The sequence below is a fragment of the Mugil cephalus genome, chromosome 11, assembly GCF_022458985.1.
Source record: "Mugil cephalus isolate CIBA_MC_2020 chromosome 11, CIBA_Mcephalus_1.1, whole genome shotgun sequence".
In the NCBI taxonomy this organism is placed as follows: Eukaryota; Metazoa; Chordata; class Actinopteri; order Mugiliformes; family Mugilidae; genus Mugil; species Mugil cephalus.
Window position 1 is genome coordinate 26,613,590 of NC_061780.1, and position 23,741 is coordinate 26,637,330.

At 42.8% G+C, this 23,741-nt stretch overlaps 1 protein-coding gene across 1 annotated transcript in view; it reads right to left on the reverse strand.

Annotated features, from left to right (window-relative positions):
• Positions 1-23,741, reverse strand: part of gabbr1a (gamma-aminobutyric acid (GABA) B receptor, 1a) — an 80,323-nt gene that overhangs the window by 47,823 nt on the left and 8,759 nt on the right. The window contains exons 4-7 of the mRNA XM_047599824.1: positions 23,314-23,452; positions 18,399-18,584; positions 16,490-16,507; positions 6,370-6,530 (exon numbers count right to left, since the gene is read on the reverse strand). Coding sequence (XP_047455780.1) covers positions 6,370-6,530; positions 16,490-16,507; positions 18,399-18,584; positions 23,314-23,452 — 504 coding nt within the window. The remainder of the gene's footprint in view (positions 1-6,369; positions 6,531-16,489; positions 16,508-18,398; positions 18,585-23,313; positions 23,453-23,741) is intronic.

Consider the following 23,741-nt stretch of genomic DNA (forward strand, 5'->3'; position numbering starts at 1 on the left):
ACTGCATGTAAGCTCATTATAATAATTATGGATGTGTAAAGGGCAAAGCGTCCAGTATTTGTATTTGTTGAGGGGAAAGAAGTATTTGTATTCGAATAAAATTCAAACTAGACGTAAAAATCCTTTTTTTTTTGAGTTACTCTACTAATTTGGGATATTTATGTGTTAAAATAAGTATTTTTTAATAATCCTCGAGTGTGACACATGCTGCAGAGTCTTTGACAAAGACACTGAACCTCTGTGACTGTAAAGGCTTTGAGAACAAACAGAGCTACAGTTTATAAAAACAAGACCATTTACCATTTACCAGTAGACAACAGCCTGAATTACCGAGCTAACGAATGCTAACTAAGACGAATGCTAACACGAAAGAACCTGGCTGCAGACGTCTCAGTACTAACGGAGTCAAACTCTGCTTCCCAGAAGTTATTTGCTGCCTCCACAACACAATTAACGTAAAAAAAAATCTATTCAACGAAAATAACGATGCAGTTAAGTGGATCCTGAACGTCTCTCGGTCCAGACACAGATACTCACTGAGGTCACATGAGGAAAAGCAGCCTGATGATTGGATGTTTGTCTCCTTCTCGGATACAAATAATAACTATTTGTTTGAAATAAGTATTTGTAGAAACATGTTATTTGTGCCTTTCTGAACATCGCATTCAGGTTCAGGTGAGAGCAAACAAAGAAAACCGTGTTTATCAGGAAACTAATTCAGTTGTTTTCACACAGCGACAATTTCCATCCTGCTCTTAACAAGAAAAGTTACCAGGCTGCATAATAAACTGAACACGGTCACGAAACAATATCAGAGTCAGAAGCTGAACCTTTCAATCATTCAGTTGTTTAAAGAGAAATAAAATCTTTCTCTGGGAATTAATTCATCCGTTTTCACCCAGCGACAGTAACTTGTTCCACTCTCATCTCAATGAGAAAAGGTTACCGGGCCGTAAAGGTTCATAATCAACTTCTTTCCTTCTTTAAAACTACAAAACAATGTCAGAGTCGGTAGCGGAAAGAAAAACACTTCAATCACTCAGTGTTTCTCTGAGAGAAAGGAAGGAATCACCAGCGAACAAACAGGCCTAAAAACGCCTTAATTCCTCCTGCATGTAAGATTTAAACCGTGAGGGAGGAGGCTGCTCAGATAAACCCTTCATCATTAACGCAGAAACAATCGGGGAACGGTTTCCAAGCAAAGGTGAGCAGGCTGCAGAGGTTTATAATGAGCATGATTTCAGAGCAATATCAGGTGAACCTTAAATCCTCCGTTATTAACGCAAGAACAAACAGAGGAGGTGACTCTTCTTCTATCTCAGGGAACTAACTGAGCAGTTTCACCCGGCAACAGTTGGTTGTTCCACGTCGTTTCCATCTTCATAAAAAGAAAAGGTTCCCTGGGCTGCACAAAGACGTCAGACCTTAAACTGCTTTCACTCCTGATCACTAGTGAACAAACAGGCTTAAAATGCTTTAACTCTCACTGCGTTTCAGGTCAAAGAGGAAACATATGACAGATAAACTCTGCAGCATTAATGTGAGAGCAAACAGAGAAGAAAGCTTAAAATCTGACTTTCTCAGGGAACTAATCGAGTTGTTTCCACCCAGCAACAGTTACTTGTTCCCTGCTGTTTCCATTCTCATCTTAAGTTCCCAGGCTGTGAAATCTGTTTGTAATAAATGTCTCCTATTCTTACACACAACTGCAAAACCACATCAGAGTCAGCGGCTGAACGTTTCAATCATTTCGTGTTTCTGTGAGGGTTAGAACGGAAACGTTTGGGAACGCTGCGCAGTCAGACGTTAAACCAATGTCACCCTGGATCATTACTGAACAAACAGGCTTAAAAACGCTTTCATTATCATTGCTCGTAAGGTCAGAGGTTTAATAAATGACAGAGGAGGCTGCTCAGATGAACAACGAACCAACAGAGCGACAGTCGGATGCTGTTTCCATCCTCGTCCTCACTGTGAAAAGGTTCCCAGGCTGTAAAGCTTTATCATAAGATAAGTCAGTCGGTGTTTTCTATATCTGGAGCCTCTGGTCTCAGCGAGGGGTGAACAACCAGCTACCAGCTCCCTCAAGAGAAACAAATAGGTCTGTAGGCAGGTGTGTAATAAAGGCTGAGGGATCCGTGCGTCTCCCACGGCCTCTCTGGGGTCGACACCATCTCCTGTTTCATTTCAGGCCCTGTCATCCACGGCCGCCCGCACACGCACAGATTAATGCCGCTGTGTGTTCACGGCCGTAAAGATACGCGACGCGTGCGTCAGTGTCCTTGGAGCTGGAAATTTCCCAGAGCCAATATCAGCGCGGCGCTAACATTCCCTCACAGCTCGTCCACTGAGCCACAGCCGGAGGATTTAAAGGAAGTCGTCACGTTGAGTGATATTAAAACCGGTGTGAATCTAAAAAGCGTGCACTGCTACATCTCTTAATTTCCTCACGATTACGTCCGGCCTGGGGGGCCCGGGGGCCGGCGGGCGGACATGGACATGCAGGAGCGAGGGCGGAAGTGAGGGAAGCACCGGTTTCCAGCCGTGCCTCCGATTCTCCTCCACCGTCTCACTCATCAGTCACTGTTAATAATTGATCAAAGTTTGCAGCCTGGGCTTTGATGTATCCATGGCAACGGCCCAGTGAGGAGAGCATGTGTGTGTGTGTGTGTGTGTGTGTGTGTGTGTGTGGATCTCAGAGGGCTGTAAATAGTGTGATGCTGTCGCCGGAGAAAGGAGGCGCGCTGCTGCCACGGGGGGGATCCGCGTCCATTAAGGGGAACACGCTGGGATTAAGCGTCGAGCTTCCTGAATGTTGCACGATGTCGAAAAAGACGACGACTAACACGCGTGTGTGTCTCGTCACCTGTTAAGTGTCAAACTCGTGATCAAAGTTCTTGGTCGGGATGAACTCGAGTCGAGGGAGTCGGCTGCACGGTTTCTCGACACGCAGGCAAACAAAGGAGCGTCTTCACCCCGGCTCGTAATCTGCTCTCCGTCTGAACCCACAGAGCTGCATGTACAACTCACCGCTAATTAATCTCTTTTCTTATAATTGCCTCTCGCTGGGGTAAGATCCTGATTACTATTCCAGCCAGGTGACAAATCAGAGGGTTTAAAGCCTCAGTGCAAACACGCCGAACTCCCCCTCTCTTGACTTAACTCTAGGAATTAAGCCGCGTCACTAGGTGCCGGTGCAGGCGGAGACATATTTATGCCACGTTGACGGCTGCCGCTCATCGGGGCCACGTGTCTGCAGGGCGGCCATCTTGGTACAGTGCCGCTCGCTCCGGCGTGTTTTACGTCTATAGCTAATTGTATCCACACAATTAAAGTTAATAAATCGCTCAACTGTCAAGATATTTTCACATGTTTTGTTCGTTACAAACGTCACATGACAGATATATTTATAGAGAGAGAGATAGAATAAATAATAGATAAATAAATGGAACAAAAGGAACCTAAACAACGCTCAGGTCTTTATATGTGTATGTGTTGCATTTGGGTATAATTATAATTATCATCACTAAACCAAAACCACTATTATAAGAAAAACTTGTCGTTTCACTGCCACCGTCTCTTCAAATTACTGTCTTTAGGAAGACTTAAAAATGTGAGAAAAGTAGCCAGAGATAAAGATTTTTCTACAAAAAACATAATTCTACCGTTGCTAGGGACGCTGCCTGTTTCACCGTTGCTAGGGACGCTGCCTGTTTCACCGTTGCTAGGGACGCTGCCTGTTTCACCGTTGCTAGGGACGCTGCCTGTTTCACCGTTGCTAGGGACGCTGCCTGTTTCACCGTTGCTAGGGGCCGTTGTGATGCTCTGTCTGTGCTTTATCTCTTACTTACGTCGTACCTGTAAATAAATCTATGATATTTACTATTAACACTGTTTTGTCAAAAATATGAGGTTAGCAGCTTTAGCAGCTTTAGCAGTTTTAGCAGTTTTAGCAGCTTTAGCAGTTTTAGCAGTTTTAGCAGTTAGCGGTTGTCGTCCATTATCGGTTTTGTTTTGTCGTTTTTTTTGCAAGTGAATGGTTTGAACTAAAATTATTTTGTCATTCTAATACTTTATTTTTTATGAATAATGTGCTGTCATTGAATTTCTTGTGTTTTGTGGAAAATTAACAGTTATAAAGAAAAATGTCGCATGTAAACTACAGTTATTACAGTCGCTGATATTAACATTAGAGACAGAGGTTTAAAGGGTCGACATATAATTAAGGGACTTTTTAAGTCCATGGGATAAATAAATTATTTATTAATATTCAAAAGGAAAAACGTGTTTTATGTTCATTATGATCATGTCTGAATTATGGAAACTATCGCTCATTAATAAAAATGACCAGATTTCACTAAAATGTCACTAAATAAATAACAACCAGCTTCTAATTAGCTCAATAATTAAATGAAAATGATTGTGTCTTTTTGTTAAGTTGAGATAATCATGACAGATATTTGTCTTTTGGCAAAATATCAAATTTTATACAGTGTTTCCAAGAAAGTTACAATTACAGAAATATTAATTATTATTATTATTATTTATTATGATTATAAAAATATTAAATTCCACGTCTGAAGGAAGTGAGTTAATCCAGATCACATGACCTGCTCCACGGTTTGTTCTCCCTCCTCTTTATTAGTTATTATATATGAAGAAGTGTTTGAGTCAAGTGTAGATTTATCTCATGTTAACAGTGTTACTATAATGTATAAATGACTTTAAATTTACTGAATTGTACATATGATATTTAGAAGAATGTTTCCGTAAAAATGCCACGTGGTGATTGGTTATAACTGATTTTAAACAGACAAAATGATGATACACTCAAATATGAATAAATATGAATAAATATGTCAAAATAAATGAAACTGTCCCTGTTTCTTCATTTCATCTTGACAACATTTAGTTCTTAAACCTCTTTTACTGGGATTATTTTACAATATTTACTCATCATCACAGTAACGTGCTCCATCCTCAGTCAATCTGCTGCATTAACCAGTAGAAAACGTAGAAAGAATACAGTGATGTACGTTTTCTCGTCCCACCGCTCAGCCCCTGAGCATCTCTCTTCCTTTTCAGAGGATCTACTCGTATATTTTTCGACTCCCGGAGCCACGAGGACCGATGCTTTCCAATCCCTCTGAAATCTGCTCCCTGCTCTTTATCTGTGTCTCTGTGTTTGGCAGCAACGTCTGCAGCTGCCTGCTCAACACTTGTAATCGGAGGACGCGCACACACACACACACACACACACACACACACACACACACACACTCACACACAGTATTTGATCTGTTTAGGATTTGATTGCAAAGAGCAGCTCCTCATACATCCTCCCAGCGTATGAATCTGCACACATATTCTCACAGAGCTGGGGAAAAAATAAATAAATAAATAGCCCTTGTTTGTTTCTGGTGGTTTGCTTCGAGAGTGTTGCCATGACAACGCTGCCTCTTTCTCTCGCCGCCACACATCCTCTCCCTCTCCTCTGTTCTGTTTAACAGGATTCCAATGCAGAGCCACGTACACCAATCAGAACAAAGCTCGTAGCAACATTTCTAAGCGCTTAACCGCGCCGTGCCCCCCACCCCAAAAAAAAAAAACCACCAGCTCCTCTCCGGGCGTCTGTCCTGCAGCAAGATTGATAACCAGCCTGGACAGGAGGAGGCCCGGAGGAGGGAGGGGGGACGGGGGACGGGGGGCAGCTAGTTTTATGTGTCTAGGACTCGGCTGCTGTGAAGAAAAACAGCTCATTTAAGAGGAGAAACTTTCAGAATAACAAGTAGGACACGGAAACAAATGAGATTTTTTCTTTTTTCAGATAAATCGTTTAAGTCCACGGGGGGGAGTGGAGGTGGGATGGGGTGGGGGGTAGTGGGTGGGTGGTTTGCTAGTGGGAGGTGGGAGGGGAGTAATGAAAGCAGCTGGGGGTTGAATATTGGATTTACAGTGGTTGATAATGGTGACATTTTAAAATATCACCGTGATTAATGATTGATGAGCAACGCAGCAGCATGTGGGGGGGGGGGGGGGGGGGTGTTCATTCACCACAAACAGGACCGAGGGGGAGAGAGAGAAGGAGGGAGGGAGGACTTCAGGAAAAGTTTCAGTCCGTTAGAGACACATCACGGACACGGACAGAGTGGGGATGGAACCAGGAACCAAAGCTGCTTCTCTAATAAATAAATAAAATGTTTGATTTGAAGAGGAAACAGCAAAGACCTGATCACACAGTGTGATGACAGGAGTCCGCTCCATCATGAGACGACACCACACATCCGCACATCACTCTTGCGCGCGCCTCCTCCTCCCCTCTCCTCCCCTCTCCTCCCCTCCTCTCCTCCCCTCTCCTCATGCACTCACCATGCTGTCGTAGTGGATCAGCTCCAGCTCGTAGTCGGGCAGGATGTCGCTCCGGTTGTTGACCAGGTCCAGGGCCATCTGGGCGGAGGGCATGCACGCCTGGCCGCCGGGCCACCCCCCGCTCATGGGGAACAGCGCCCCGATGTACAGCTTCTTCTTCCCTGCGGAGGAGGAGCGAGGACAGAGGAGGAGAAGGAGCGTGAGACACGGCCGGAGGAGGAGGAGGAGCGGCGCCCTCATGCTTCAAGGTGAGTGAACCGGAGCCGGTTTACACGAGTGAATGCGAAGCGAAGTCAACACGTGTCTGAGATGTTGTGGAAGCAGCTGTTCAGACTTTTAACTGGACGCGTTTAGCAGCTGAATCCCGCGGGTTTTCTCATCGCGATCCGTTAATTAAACACGACGGGACGTGGACGATCACGTGAGGGGCGGACAAGTTTCAACGCGAGCCCCGGTGCTTTAACCCGGCTCCTCCTCACACTCCGCCGGGGTCGACCCGGACCCGGACCCGGACCCGGACCAGGACCAGGCGCGGAGCTCCGCTCGGCATCAGCTCCGTCCTTTCACCGGAGCCTCCGGACGAGACGCAGGAGGAGGAGGAGGAGGAGGCGCAGGAAAGGACGCGAGGACAAAAAGAAGACGCGGCTGGACCGTGAAGAGAGAGACACAGCAGCTACGTCTCCTCCATCATCTCCCTCTAACGCAGCCGCGCTCCAGCGGATGAAACGGAAAGAAGAAGCGAGCGAGTCAGAGAGAGAGAGACAGAGGGGGAGAGAGAGGGAGAGGGAGGGAGAGAGAGAGCTCTGCGTCTGATCCACTGCAGCACAGAGAGAGAGAGGAGAGAGGAGGGAGGGAGATATATAGAGAGAGGGGAGGTAGAGAGAGAGGGGGAGAGATAGAAAGAGACGGGGGAGAAAAAAACTAATTATTGTCTTAATCCGACTTTAACTGGACACTGCGTGTGCGCATGCTCCACAACCGCTGCTCTGGCTTATGACCCGGACCAAAAACATCCAAGAAAGAAGAAGAAGAAGAAGGAGGTAAATAAATAGATCCACCTGAGGGAACAGCGCCATCTATCTGCACCGGAAGTAGCGCACACATTAAAAAAGCTGAACTGTTTTTTATCTGGTTGTTGTTTAAATGTCGGTCTGACACACGAACGAACTCTTGTTTACTATATAACACAATAGGTCAACCAGAAAGGAGCCGTATTAACCCGCTGAAAAGACACATATCGCCCCCTAGTGTGGAGGAGGAGAAGGACATGTTCACGTCAGTTGTTGGATTTTCTCTGTTGCATGTAAACTGGGACGAGGAAAGTCGAATTAGCTGTGAATGTAAAGATTCTCTGCTCCTCCTGTTTGTCACAGGACGAAGTGAAATTGTTATTAAATGTAGATTTTCAGTCGGTCTGTTTTCTAGTTGGGATGACATTCCACTTTAATTTCATCAAAATGCTGCAAAGATGAAGAAGAAGAAAAGGAAGAAGAAAACAAACACAAAGAAGATGAAGAAGAAAGTGAAGATGAAAGAGGCGACGGAGAAGATGAAGAGGAGAAGGAAGAAGAGCTGCTCAGACCAAGAAACACATGGATGAACCTGGACCTGATGATGAACGGATGGAGTCTGAATGTGTGGTTTCCATCATTACGAATGAAAGAGGAGCAGCTGCCACAGAGACCTGGCTTCAGTATCAGATTAACCGGAACCAGACCCGTCCCTGCGGAGGACGTGGTGGAGCTCAGAGTAAAACTCTGAGGATGAAACTAACCAGAGAACGAAGAATCCAACATTTAAAAACACACTGTGGTTTATCATTGGTTTTAAACCTCCTCCAGTAAATTATGATGACGTTTCTGCAGCTGCTCGTCCCCTAAAACACAAGAAACTCTAACGTGAGAACTTGCTTTTGTTTTATTGTGACAATAACCACACGTTCAAAGTTCAGGTCTGGTGCAGTTTGACCTGCTGTTTGATTAATAACTCCGTCTAAGAACTACGCCGCCGCACAATCTGGTCTGTAACCACCACCACCGCCGCCGCCGCCGCCGCCGCCACCGGTTCATATTTCATCTCCTCCCAGAGTCCATAAAAAACGCTGCTGCAGGAGCTGCTCTGAGAAATCAGCAGAAAGAAACGGCGGCATCAATCACGGCTGATTCCACGTCCTCCGTCTGAGTGGCGAAGTGAAGGGGGAACCGAGCACCTGCTGCTTCCACCCGTCTGTTCGCTGAATCACTTTAAAGTGCCGGATCGCGCCGCTGGGACGGCTCGAAAGTGACGCTTTCACATCTCTGGAGACTCGGTCGACTCCGTTCAGGTTCATCTTTTAAATACTGATGATTGTCTTTAATGAGAGGACGGTTTCTGTCCTTTTTTAAGGACGGTTTCTGTCATTTTAGGAAGTTGATTTAATGTAGATACATGTTCAAGTCACAATGTTTTATATGAGTTTTGTATTTGATGCGCATGTGATGTTACAGGAAGTGGAAGTCTCCATGGTTACGGACACCAAGTGGCTAAAGATGAGCATGGAGATTAGCAGCATTAGCTTGAATCATAGACTTTAATAGCGTCTAAACTGTATTTGTCGTGGTTACGGCCGACAATAACTATTTCAGTTCCCACAACAAACTGAATATTTCATCCTTTTAACGCTACAGTATTGTTATGGCTAACGTTACCTCTCAGTAAAGCTCTTAGCGTTAGCATCTTTTATTTAGCTACATTTATCAGAACTGAAACTAATCCCCTTCTCCTAATAAGGTTCCTCTGGTAAAAAGCTGGTGGAGCTGTTGTCGTATAAAGAACCTAAAGGTCATACTTTAGTATCAGTGTCGTATTTCCTGGTGTTGGAATCAGGTCCATATAAATATCAGGAGAACTGATTTCTGGTTCATGGATCATTTGTTATTTGATAGTTCATATAAATCATTGTTGAGTCCAATTGTTCTTAATTTGAGCTGATAATCCCCAATTTTCCTGGTCTCTCTGTATTTTACATACCAGCGTCAACAAAGCGGGACCATGAGAACATTTTTTAAAAATTAAGTTCAGTGTATAATCCGACATTTCCTCGTAGCTGCTGGAGGTGGAGCAGAGGGTGGAATTAATTAAACGAAAACACTAAAACACGAGTGAGTCTGGAAGAAGTGTGGAGCGTTTTGATGTGTGAGCGTCATATTTATATACGGTCTATGCTCCAGGTTCTTTAAACTCTGTGTGACTTTGCATTTTAACGTCTCAGGAGCCACATGCAGCCTGGGCCACTAACACAACAGCAAAAATAACCTCCAGATAACGATTTCTACATCTTTAATGCAAAAAAATTTAAAGAAAAACCTGAAAACTCTTAAGAAAAACTAGGGCATCACATCTGTGTAGTAATCAGCTGATAAGGAGGAAAGTTAAGTTATTATTAAACTCTATTGTTTATGCTGCAACCTTTATGTATTTTATATGTGAGGCTCCTCGGTGACGTGGTCCAGGCTGAAACATTGGCTGAAGCCTGTTGCTTCTGACGCCTTTAGCTCTGATAATATTGCTTTTATTGCTAATAATGTTGCTGCTAATGTTTTCTATGTTGCATATTCATCCCCGCGGGGCCACAGTGGCCCGGTTTTGGCCTGCAGGCCGTATGTTTGCCACCCCAGTCCTCAGTGAAAGGTTAACAGCTCGTTGTGGTGGTGGCAGCCATCATGGAGGAGGCTCATCTGGATTATTGACACGCTCTTGTTCCGTTTTACGCTCTTGTTTTTTGCTCCTCTGGTGTCAGCGCTGTAATTGCAGCGTAATGTTAGCGTCCCTTTTGAAAACGACTCCGGGAGAAGACCATTATTCCTCCAGTCTAAATTAAAAAAAAAAAAACCCTCCGTAGCTGGGTGATGTTACATAATCCTGGTTCATTACCTAAATCTCATTATCTGGATGTCTCCGTGCAGCAGAGAGCTATTCACATCCAGCCGCTAACAAGCCCTCACAGGCTGAGTGCGCCGATCATCTCCTGGCATTTGCCTTCCAGTTCCGCCTCCTCTTCCTCGCCCGCCACCCTGTGACCCCTCCGACGCACCATCAATTATTCAGCTGTGAACTTTAGATCCTGTTTGCTCCTTCAGCCTGCAGCCAGCAGGTAGCGGCCGGGCAGCGCAGCGTTAACAGCCCCCCCGCGGCGGTGGCGGCGGCGGAGGCTGCGCTCGGAGGACGCATTAGCTGAGACCTGGAACATGTTGCTGGGCCTCTTTAATGAGAGCACCTGCACTGTGTGTGTGTCTGCAGGCGTCCTTCACAGCTTTTCACTTCCACCGTTCTCCTCCTCCTCCACCTGCAGAGCGCTCATTACTCACGAGGCAATCCACATCTTTACGAAAAAACGCTCTGACAGAATATATTGTGTAAAATCAATCAGGGTTTTTCACCGCGCTGACTGTGCATCACCGTGCGCGCTGCATCCGGAGTCTTTAAATCCGCGAGCTGTTTGTCTGACTGAGCGAAAAACTCAAGATTTATACTTTACAGGCCGGGATTGTTAGAAGGACCGGAGTTTATTTAGGAGCTGAACTCTCGGCCACCGTAGCCAGAGACGTGTATATCATGCGGTGGTGAAAGCGCTAAGTTAGAGACGGGCTCATCATTACATAATTTGTCCTGCAGCAGCTCACGGCGCGCTGCAGCATCTCGGTTATTAGAGGAATGCATCACGCTGCAGGATCGGCCTGGAGTTAAGGAGAATACAGTTATTGCTCAACTGTAAAAATATGTGTCAGAAGGAACTAACTTGGTTTTGTTTATATTAATGTAGCTGTAAAAAATAAAGTAAAAAAGGAAAAGCTGCCAAAATCTTTGGAACTCGTCTGCTTTAAAAAGAAGAAGTGAGGTTTTAGGAGAGAAATGTGAAGCCCAGCGTCCTCGTATGTGGACATTAAGTCATTTAAAGCCGTTGTCCTCATTAGTGGACGCTTTGGTCTGCCATCTAGTGGAAGCAAAGGTTAAAATGTATTTATTTATGCTTATTAACGTTTCTAGTTTGATGTGTCATGAAAATTTAACAAATTTTTATCACGTTGCTAATTAGCAAGTACTCGTTTCAGGTATTAAAATAGTTTTATATTTTGTTTCACACTGAGTGGCTTTATTATAAGATAAATAATGAAAGAATCCCAGTGTCCACATGTGAGGACATGTGAGTTCAGAAGCTACTACTTCCTGTTGAAAGATGATGCTTAGTTTTTTATACAAGTAATTAAAAATGCAAACTGAATAAAAGCTTCGGTCTCAGGAGGTTAAACCAGAGAACATATTTCTAATTATCACAAAAAAAAAAAAGTGTGATGTGAGAATATCTCAGCATCTGTTTGCTCCTTCAGTGTAAATGACTTCAGCACTGGAGCTGTTAGTTCAGAGCTTCTTCACGTCAGCAATGTTTTCCATCAGCGATCAGCTCCTCCTCCTCCTCCTCCTCCTCCTTCTCCTCCTTCTCCTCCTCCTGCTCCACAGAAACGTTTCTGACCGATGGAGAGCTGCGTCTCCTTCTTACATTTTATTGCATGTTTTACGACGCGTCCTGTTCTCTTTAGCTGAGTTTACACATCGCTGTCAATAATTTCAGTTCATATATATAATATAATTCATATCAAGCTGCCACATGTGGCATTATTGACTCTCTTCAGGGGACCCTCAGCTGGTTGCATCCTTTTAATCAGTAAAAGATAAAGGTCAGACTTTTTACCTGGAATATAATAATAAGAAATACGACGGATTTTAGATTCTCTACATTTAAAGAACGATGTTATTACTGTTACAGCTGCTGAGAGTCAGATATAAGAGTTCTGGATTCATGACGCAGCATGAAAACGTGATTGGACGTGGTCAGTGACGTATGTGACAGGCTCCTATGGGGGGGCGTTCGGGTTGGGTTGCCAGGTTGTCAGGTATCACACATTGGTACCTGTATATATGGACAAACCCATCATTGAATTCTGGGCGGAGCCTGCGGTCGCCATGTTGGAAGAGTTTTATTCCACCCATACGTGGATTTTCCAGATATGGACATGGGGGGTCGTGTGGGATCAACGCGCTGCTACCAGTTAGCTCAGGCTACCGGTCACTGAAAGCCAGAAACGCACTTAATTATGCAGAATTTTAAGCCTTAACAAAAAACAAACGAATAAATCACCCCCTGTACAGTCGTCATGATTAGTGAAATAAACTATTGAGACCAAAACGTTTTATGAACCAGGCTGTAAACATGTTTAATAACGCTGTAAAGTTGGGCTTTTTAACATGGGGCTCTATGGGAATCTGCCCCCTTTTGGAGCCTCTAGTGGCCACTCGATGAACTGCAGTTTTTTGCACTTCCACATGAGCTTCATGTCTCAGACCTGGAGGTTACGGCCCGATACAACAAAACCCAGAACACCACTGACTCGTTTCACTTTAAGATCGGGGAGCAGGTACGATTCACATGGAGCCAAATATATTTGGTTTAGAAGCTCAAACCGGATTAAAATGCTCCGTAAAAAAACACTCAGTGGGAATAAAGAGACTCAGACCGGTTTCACAGGGGCAGAATATTCCTTTTCCCAAACAATAGATAGTTTCCTGTTTTATTTGCATCCTAAAAGTCTGAAAGACTCACAGCATCAAACTGACGATTGAACAGAATCGTCTGCACCTGTAAAAATCTCTATTTTTCTAGCTGCGCGGTGACGGAGGCGGCTCCAGGGAGCAGAGAGGAAGCTAGTAGATGTAATCCTGCTGCATCTCCTCCTCTTCCTCACACTCATGGGGGAGAGCAGACCCAGACAGGAGCAGAGGAGCAGGGTATTAACCTTTCTCCCGCTGAGGAGGCAGCGAGTGGGCGGTGGAGACAGAGAGCAGAGCCAGGAGGAGGTCAGCGCTGAGACACTGGATGGAAAAATATCTATTTGAGGAAACGCTGTTTCTCTGCTGCGTTGGTAATTCTGTGTTTGTCTGTGACATTTGGAAAAGAGTTTCTTTTTTTTTTACTTGAATACAGCGACACATGGAGACACACCGAGCTCACAGGGAACGAGTGTGATGTGATGTAACTGTGCAGCATCATGGTGGTCGGTGGTGGAGCTGAGGAGCAGATGTGTCCGTGTGTCGACCCTTTGTTTTAACCAGAGGAGGCTGAGTGAGCGTATTATCTCACTGTCAGATGATAGTAGATAAAAGTTTTCCTTCCATCGCAGACACGAGCAACAACAGACTAAAGACAAGCGCTTCAAACTTCAAACTCAGACCACAGATGCTCAGATGAGAGACAGGGTTTGCTTTTAAAAAAAAATCTGTGCAAGTGTGCAAAGTTGTTTTGCAAGATAATTGTTTTAGTCTTCCTGCATCACCGACAACCGTTGGAGTGGCTAAAAATGACGACATCGACCATAAAAATGTTTCTGAACCAATGAATTCCCTTGGAACTTACCTCTAAATTCTATTTACTATTTATTATTACACTAAATAAGAATTACGTGCAGATTCTAGAACTGCTCAGCTACATATGTGTAGTTAGCAACCGCTAGAGCAAACCTAGCTTTAGTTATGTTGTATTGACTTGTTGCCTGTGATGACGCCGACATAAAAATACGGTTGCAAGTCCTTCCGATCGTCTGATTTAATACACAAACACACATATAGACTTTAACCCTCTAACTTTAAATTCCTCTGGACACCAGCTGTGTTTGAGTAAACGCTGCATGATGCAATGTGTCATTTTCTACTGGCTTCATTCATAAAAGTCACTGTAGGATTCAACCAACACATTTATGTTTCAAAGAAAATGTTGATTCTGGAAACTTCAGAGTCTTGGTTTTTAAAAAGAGACGAGACCATGAATGAGCTGCAACATGTTCATCAACAGCGTTCAGTTACTTTGGCTACGTCCTTAGAAAAAGGATTTATTTCGTAAAAAGGGTGGAATGATAAGAATATAAAGGTTAAAGAGGAAGAATTTTTGAGTATTAATCTGTTTAAAAATCTTATATATGTTTAATTCTGGACGAATGTGATGAAAAAGAGAAATAATGAGACGATAAAAGGGTTGATGAAGATAGTTGTTTCTCCGTAAAATTGTGATTTCGGTTTATTTGTACGGGTTAAATTTTGTTCCAGCTCTTTGATGTGATGCCTGAATGTTTAGTGTCTCATTTAAAGAGAAAAGATAACAATATTCTAGATTTAGTGATGAGGAAAGTGAGGAAATGTCATGAAAGAAGAGATTTCTTGAACTATTTAATTAATGGAGCAATGCTGCCTCCCGGTGGCCACAGGACGAACTGCAGCCTCACGTTAAAACTACCTGAAGTATTGTTTTTAATTTAGTTTTATTTCTATGATCCAGTCCAGTCAAATAAAATCACGTCAGGGCCAAAGATGTGTCAGTAAAACACATATTTTACTTACTGAGCCACAGAGTAAAGTGTTAAAAAGATTAATTGTCCTTAACTCAGCCAACAGGTAGGAGCCTCCTATTGGATAATTAATGCATAGATAATTATCCTGCAGCCGGAGACAAGTTATTTAAGTCCAAGTGATGAACAACCATGTGTACAGACACATCCCAGGGTGGAGGAGATGTTAGTCTGGTGGTGGAGAAGATGTTAGTCTGGTGGAGAAGATGTTAGTCTGGTGGAGAAGATGTTAGTCTGGTGGAGGAGAAGATGTTAGTCTGGTGGAGAAGATGTTAGTCTGGTGGAGAAGATGTTAGTCTGGTGGAGGAGGAGATGTTAGTCTGGTGGAGGAGATGTTAGTCTGGTGGTGGAGGAGATGTTAGTCTGGTGGAGAAGATGTTAGTCTGGTGGAGGAGAAGATGTTAGTCTGGTGGAGGAGAAGATGTTAGTCTGGTGGAGAAGATGTTAGTCTAGAGAAGATGTTAGTCTGGTGGAGGAGAAGATGTTAGTCTGGTGGAGGAGATGTTAGTCTGGTGGAGGAGAAGATGTTAGTCTGGTGGAGAAGATGTTAGTCTGGTGGTGGAGATGTTAGTCTGGTGGAGGAGATGTTAGTCTGGTGGAGGAGATGTTAGTCTGGAGGAGAAGGGTCAAATCATTGGCTGCATGAAGCAGAGGAAACATCTAGAAACGACTAAAACTGGCTTAAGAACTGTCCAACGCTGCATTATTAAAAATCTGAATGCTGGGCTTTGGTTACTTTTCTGTTTGCACATAGGACACGTTGACTAAATGTTTTATTTACTGTATTTTTATGTAAATTGGACTGTACATTTTTTTTTTGTAGATTTTACTTCAACCTCATTCTTATTCTTGTTTTATTAATAAAATGATCTCTGATCTTGAAATCATCAGTATGAGATCTTGGTGGAAAATGAATTAAAACACTGGAAGGAAACAAACCTTCTTATTGAATCAGTAACACAGAGAGTTCAGCTGGAACCAAAGCTGAAGGAGCAGATATTAGAGCGTGTGACCTTTTATTTTAATTAATATGAGTGTGTGAGTGTTTCGTAACTTTGGGACGGAGACACTTTAAAATGTCTAAATATCTCATATCTGTACATAAATGCTGAATATTCCAGGTGAATAGGACTGTAGATTGGACTGTTTATTTGTTTTGTAATTCTAACTTAATACCTCATTCTTTTCTACTTTTTAAAGATTATTTTTATTTTACCTTATTTTATTTTATTTTACCTTATTTTATTTTATTTTATTTTATTTTATTTTACCTTATTTTATTTTATTTTACCTTATTTTATTTTATTTTATTTTACCTTATTTTATTTTATTTTATTTTATTTTATTTTATTTTATTTTACCTTATTTTATTTTATTATCTACACTACCGGTCAAAAGTTTTAAAACACCCTCATTTTTCCAGTTATTTATATTTATTGCAGTTAATGTTTTAAACACACTGTGGTACCAGACCCTCAGGAGCATCAGGAACATATTGTGCTGCAGAAAGTTGCGTGTTGCTTCAAAAATGCGAGTGAACACAACTAAATTTCGTTGAAACTCGTGTGCAGTGACATTAAACTTGTTCTTCTGTTACATTGTGATTTTTGGCGTCTTACGTTGAATTTGATTTGGTTTGTTCTGTGGTTTGGAAGCAGAGTAGGAGGATAAGAGTTTAAATTTCTTACCTGTGTAGTTTCTGTCGTCTGAGGCCGAAGGGAGAGAAGAAGAAAAGATGGAGAGTTAGTGAAGCTGAAAGTCATTCGTCCACTAGATGGCGCCGTGCGACTCTGATGAAGCTCTGAGTGGGTTCGAGTCAACGTTATATAACAATATAATAAGAAAATAAATATAAACATATAAATAATCATAAATCATCTCATAATGTGGATAAAATGCAGAATATCAGTAAAACAACACGTTCCTGTTTGTAGGATTTTACTTTAATTCCTCTCTCGTCCTTTTTTTTTATTATAATTATTAACGCCACCGTTCCCATAGCAACTTCACCCGTTGCCATGGTGACTCCTGCCTCTTGTGTTTGTTTGCTTGTTTTTTTTTTAATGAAATCCTCGTTTATCTCATTCTGGCTTTTAAACATCGGACAGTAATAAAAAAAAAAAAAAAAAAAAAAACCACCATCTGTCATTAGAGAGAACGAGAGGGAAGCATCAATGAGTCTGTTCTCCTTCATTCACTCACTCATTCATTCACTCATTCATTCATCCATTCATTCATCCATTCATTCACTCATTCATTCATTCACTCATTCATTCATCCATTCATTCATCCATTCATCCATTCATTCATTCATTCATCCATTCATTCATTCATTTACTCACTCATTCATTCATCCATTCACTCCTTCATTCATTCATCCATTCATTCATTCATTCATTCACTCACTCACTCACTCACACATTCACTCATTCATTCATTCACTCCTTCATCCATTCATTCACTCATTTATTCATTCATTCACTCATTCATCCATTCATTCACTCACTCCTTCATTTACTCACTCATTCATTCATCCATTCACTCATTCATTCACTCATTTATTCATTCATTCACTCATTCATCCATTCATTCACTCACTCCTTCATTTACTCACTCATTCATTCATCCATTCACTCCTTCATTCACTCATTCATTTATTCACTCATTCATTCACTCATTCACTCATTCATTTATTCACTCACTCATTCATTCATCCATTCATTCATTCATTCACTCACTCATTCACTCCTTCTTTCACTCACTCACTCATTCATTCATTCATTCATTCATTCATTTATTCATTCATTCACTCATTCATCCATTCATTCACTCACTCCTTCATTTACTCACTCATTCATTCATTCATTTATTCATTCATTCACTCATTCATCCATTCATTCACTCACTCCTTCATTTACTCACTCATTCATTCATTCATTCATTCATTCATTCATGTCCTCATTAAGTTTCAGGTTTTCCAGCTTAGTTTTAAAATAATTTCAGAGGCTTTGGTTGGTAGCTCCTTCCTTCCTTCCTTCCTTCCTTCCTTGGTACGTTTCCTCCTTGTTTCCTTTCTTACCTCCTTCCCTGTTTCCTTCCTTCTTTCATTCTTTCTCTCCTTACTGCCCTCTGTCCTTCATTCCTCCCCCTCTTATTTTATGCCTCCCTTCTCTCTCCCACCTTTTCACTATGTCAAAATATTAGGAACACATGTCGGTACAATTAGGCTACGATTAAACAGTACAACAAACCCCCCTTTGTGTGATAAAAACACAAAATAAAAGCAGCTGAACCTTCATGGAGACTAGATTTAGAGCAGGACTGTTGAAGCTAATGAAGCTAATGAAGCTAATGAACTTCTTGTGGCTAAAACCTAATCATGAATTCTCTGTTTATTATATTAATGAGAATAATTAGCTCCACATTCAGACTGATTGTAGCTCTGAACATGAACTCATATCACTGGTGTTGGATGTTCCCTGTCTGCGGCTGCATGTTGGGGGGGGGGTGAGGATGGGGGGGGTGATAAACATCCCACCCTCCTTAACTCCCCTGTGCTGTGAAGTGTAACTGGGTCGCGCTGGCTGAGACACTCACACAGGCAGGTGGGTTTCGGTGCGTCCCACTTCCCCAGTTTGGTGCAATGGCTGATGTTTCTCCCCTCCAGGATGAAGCCGGCGTGGCAGCTGTAGTGAAGCACCGTCCCCTCCACCGGCGGCCCCGGAGGCTTCGCCGCCACCCGGCCGTTCTCCAGGGACGTCCAGACCCGGGGGCACAGCAGCACTGGAAACCACAGACACGGGTTCACGTGGAGGTACATGCACCGGCAGGACTCTAACAATGGTAGCTAACAATCACAGCGCGGCTACATTTTTAGCTCTGCTTTGGTCTCTACCGTCTCCTGAGAGAAATATCTGGCTTTTCAGCCACTAAACCCTCACACAGTCTGGAGGTGGTGCAAGTTTTAATGCAGATCAAAAAATAATGAGCTGAATTCAGCCAGAATTATCAAAATTATGTTTGGGTTTTAATTTGTTGTTGTCTTGAACTTCTTGTCCTGTTTCACACGGATTCTTAGCGTTGGACAGAGCATAGACTGTATATAAATATGGACGCCACGCCTCCACTTCCTGTCGCCGGCCAAACTGATGCTATTTTCCCGGGGATATGGGCGGCGCCATCTTGCATTCAGATCCAGAGTCTGATCAGTACGGCCCGAGGGCGGAGCCACGACATTGAAGCTCCGCCCCCACATTCCCTCCAAACTCACTAATGTTTTGGTTTATCTAACACTACGCTCTGCTCCAACTCCACCAGCTACAAGGAAAAGTTGGATTATACACTGAACTTATTTATTTATTTTACCACGCCCACGTCTCCATGGGAACTCTTTACGGAGCGGTTGGCATGGCAACTGGTGGCTGTGATTATGTCGCATCCTGTATCTATAGCATCAAATAACTAAAACGAAATTTAAACACTTTAAACAAGTATTAACACTTGAACATTCATCAGCATTATATTAACTACCTAAAATGACATAAACCAACCTGGAAAAAAAAAAAAATTTGATGTGTATTTTAGTGTTTTAGTCCCACCCACTAACATGGAGGGGTTGGAGCTCATGACATACACTGCAGCCTCCAGGCACCAGGGGGAGCTCTACCAGCTTTGGCGTCACTTTAGAGGAGCTGTTCAGCTGTTCATCCATCTTTATACAGTCTCTGTTATTTTATAAACAGAGTGGGTGTCTAATGGTGCAGTTCCTATGACGTCCACTAGAGGGTCTCTCTAAAGATTTCCAACAGGGGGGAAAATCACAAATAATTAATCTGTTAAATTATTTCAAGGCGTGAGGTTTTGCAGAATTAAGGCTCCACTTAGGCTCCACCCACTCTGAGGGTTCATTTATCTTCATATAAAGCCAGTCCTCGTTCGCAGACAGTTCAAGGTTTACAGCCACGGTTAAATGATGTTTGTTATGTAGAAAACAGACATTTCTCCCTGAAGGTTACAAATATAAAACTCATCTGAAGTCAAGTAACAAAGCTTAATGACTTTATCTCAGCCTCTAATTATCTGTTATTGTGACTGATGTTGTCTGGGAGAGAAGAATCACGCTGGGAACAATAGACGCCGTGCGACGAGCTCAGTAGTTAGACTGAAGGGAACGATTTTATTCTTATTGTTAGTGTTTAAAGTTCACGAGTTAGATTAGAGGCTGTTAAATGTTAACCAGAACGGTGTTACACTGCTCGTATTCTCTGTGTCTGCAGACGTTCCTCATAAAACCACAAACCCACCAGACGCTTAGAACTTGGAGGAAACGTCTTTAAAGTTCAAGACTTTTGGTTTTATACAGAAACATTTACATAGAAACACGCTGGAGGACGTACAAGCAACAACAGAAACATTTCCAGGGGAAACTAAAAACTGAAATGTTCCTTATATACACAATCAGCCACAACATTATGACCATCTTGTGACAATTCATAGTTCTGAATTCATTGGTGTAAATGTTACTTAGACGTGTAGCATTAATAATATTAAATTTCTTCGGGTCATTTGTGCTGCTTCATTCCTGACGATGTGATTCTCATCTGTTATTGTGTATTTGCTTGACTTGTATTTGTTGCATGTGTACTCCACAGCTCTCTGCTGCACGTGCAAATACAAAACCGACACAATGTCACAACAACGAAGTTAGACCACGGAAAATAACGTGTTGTTTAGAAATTTAAAAAAACGAAACGAATTAGAAGCAGCTTTATCTTTTCAGCGGAAGCTCTTGACTGTAATTCTGCTCGGCTGCTGAGGTTTGTTGGATCCTCCTCACAGCTTGTGAGCACAGAATGAAATAAATAAAAAAAAAAAACCCTCCAATCTGTACGCTGCAGCTTGTGCTCTTACATAAGCCAAAGAAGAAAACACAGATCCTGCTCCGGAGAACGTACTCCGGGAGAAATAAGAAGCGGAGGAACAGAATGAGGTGTAGCCGGATTTCTTTGCCTTATTCTCTGTGTTTGCAGAAGCATCGTCAGACGTGATCCGAGCTGAAATGACTCCGTGCTCCGGCATCCGATAAAAACCTGTTTACTGCTTGAACTTAACCTCCTGAGACCCGGCGTCCTCATACGGGGACGTTAGCTTTTAGGTTTGTTGCAGCTTATTCTGCTTCATTTAGTCCTGTTGTCCTCATAAGGAGGAGACACTTTCGCCTTGTTAGCGAAGAGTCACTTGTTTATTTATGCTTATTAACTTTTCTAGTTTGATATGACATGAACTTTAACAAATTAACAAGCGCAAAAAAGGAATTTAAAGAAAGCAAAAATCCTTGTATCAAAGAAATACATGTCTCGCTCAGAGACAAGAGCTTTGTGGCTATTTTAAGAATTTTTGAACAATTGGCAGATTTTTTTCTTAATACAAGATGATTTGATTGAATATGAGAATATTTTGCTTCTTTCTAGTAAAGCTGTTTTTGCTGTGTACTCGTTTGAGGACGTTTTTTGGTTCACATTAAATTGTAATATACGCTGAAATATCCATATTAATTCTTTCAAAAAATACTTTGTATTCAAAGATTAGTTATTTTTTTTTATTCCTCTTCCTGATCCCAAACACCTAAAGATCTTATTCTTATCTTAAAGAAATGAACATGAATTCCAAACAAATGCTTCAGTCTCAGGAAGTTAAAGCTTAAACCTCACAAACAAAATCAGATCCCGTTCGTCCAGAGCTCAGATGTCAATTAACCTGCAAATAGCTCCGGTTTTATCACATGAAATCACCATCATAAAACTATAAGACGGTGTAGAAGGAGACACACCTCAAACCTGCAGCTTCTGCTTCTGTTCAGCTGACTCACGATTCTTCTTCTTTGCGTGTTTTGCTTTTTTTTTTGTTTGTTTTTTGCTGCTATTCTTGGTGCAAAAGCTCCAGAAACTCATTGTCCAGTATCTGTCCTGCAGCCCGAGCCAAACACACAGACACGGTGAAGGTAGCGCAGCCACATATTTCCCTCAGGGTGGAGGGGGGTGGAGGGGGGTGGAGGGGGGGTTGAATATACATCAGCCAGCTGGACACAAACACCACATCAAATGACGTAGATCTGGGACTGATGCATGAAGCCAAGCGGCTCTTTGATGACGGCTTCACGGCGTTAACTTAAAGGCTTGTTCTGTTTCTCAGTGCGTTGGGGGGGTCAGAGGTTTACCTGCAGCAGATGGAGTCAGGCACAGTGTCCGGTGTGGAGAAACGAGTCCGGAGGATTAATGAACTGCTGCGTAGAACAAGGCTCAACAGAGAGACGTCATTTTCTGGGGACGTATCGTCCTAAAGACAAGTCTTCAGTTTTAACAGAGTGGGGCTTTAATTAGGACGGTGTGTCCAGATATTTATCTGCTGTTGGAGGAGACTGTTTGATTCTGTCCTCTTCCTCCAGTGAATGTGTCTCTATCGACCTGTTATCAGTCACTGAGCTCAAACTTCTTGATGTTGTGGACTGATTAAAGATTATATTTCAGTCTCCCTTCTCTGTTCAGACATAGAGACGTCTTCCTCTACTCCTCCATCAAACCACCTGCCTTCTCTGGAAGAAATGTGGACGGTGTTGTCCTCTAAGGAGTGTCCTTTGTCTTTCTTTGAACAAACTGACCCACGCTCTCCACAAAGGAACCAGACTCCATTGACAAAACTTGTAATTCTGCCTCACAGAACTCCCCCAGTAAGACCTGGATCCTTCCAGTGGCACTGACACCCTGCGACTCCTGTCAGGTTCATTCAGTGACACCGACGCCCCGTGTTTTACTGGCCGCGACGCTGCACTTATGAATAAATGGAATCATTTGGGCAGACACATTTTATGAGACAATATATTTAGATTCTTAATCAGTATTTTTTTATAAGGTGAAATCTTATATCAGAGTTCTCACAGTTTCTGAGGTGAAGGTGAAACTCGTCCTCACTGACACGTCGACTTTCTTCGTAGTTTCTCTGTAGGAACGACCTACATTTTTAAGTGTGTCTTTTCCATCATTAATCACCTTTTTTTCTCACCATTTTTAAGGAAACACACGACTTTGTACGGTACAACTTTAAACAGATAGAGGGGGTGGAAGTTGTTACTCGTGTAGGACCTGGTAGCACAACGTTTTAAGAACAGCTTTTAATTCTTTACCACTGTTTTGACTAGTAGTTCATTATTTACCTTTGCACCATTTCAAGATGTTTAACGGACTTAAACTGCTTGAATGCCAGTAAAAATCAGACTGAACTATCCCTCTAAAAAAGAAAGTGAAGGCTGCTCCCTCCGTGTGAACGGAGAAGGTGAAGAGCTGTCGGAGGACGTTATTTCCCTCGTTACTGCAGCTTTAATTTAATCTGATGACGTTAATTAATCCGACAGGACGGTAATAACCAGATAATTAGAGAAGAGATTTGTCTGAAGTTAATAAAAACACGAGGGGGGAGGAGGGGGGAGGAGGGTGAGAACAGACAGAGGAGGACTTACAACAACTGCTGTGCTGCGTCATGTCCGTCCACGTCCCGTTGGGTAAACACTTCCTGACCTTGGGCCCCACGATGACCCGGTTCCCTCGGCAGATGTACTCGATCTCATAGTCCACGGGCAGAATCTGCACACTGCGGATCTAAAGGAGGAGAAGGAGGAGGAGGAGGAGGAGGAGGAGACATGGATGGACAGAGGAGGAGGGGGAGGGAGGTGATTAAAGTGTGACTTCGTGACATACGGCTGTGAGGTGAAGCTGAGCTGATGTTGTGTCTGGTGCTGCCGTCAGTCTCTTATGGACCCGGTTTAGTTAGAGTAGAGACAGCAGAGACGGTAGAGACAGTAGAGACGGTAGAGGCAGTAGAGACAGTAGAGGCAGTAGAGACGGTAGAGACAGCAGAGACAGTAGAGACAGTGGAGACGGTAGAGAC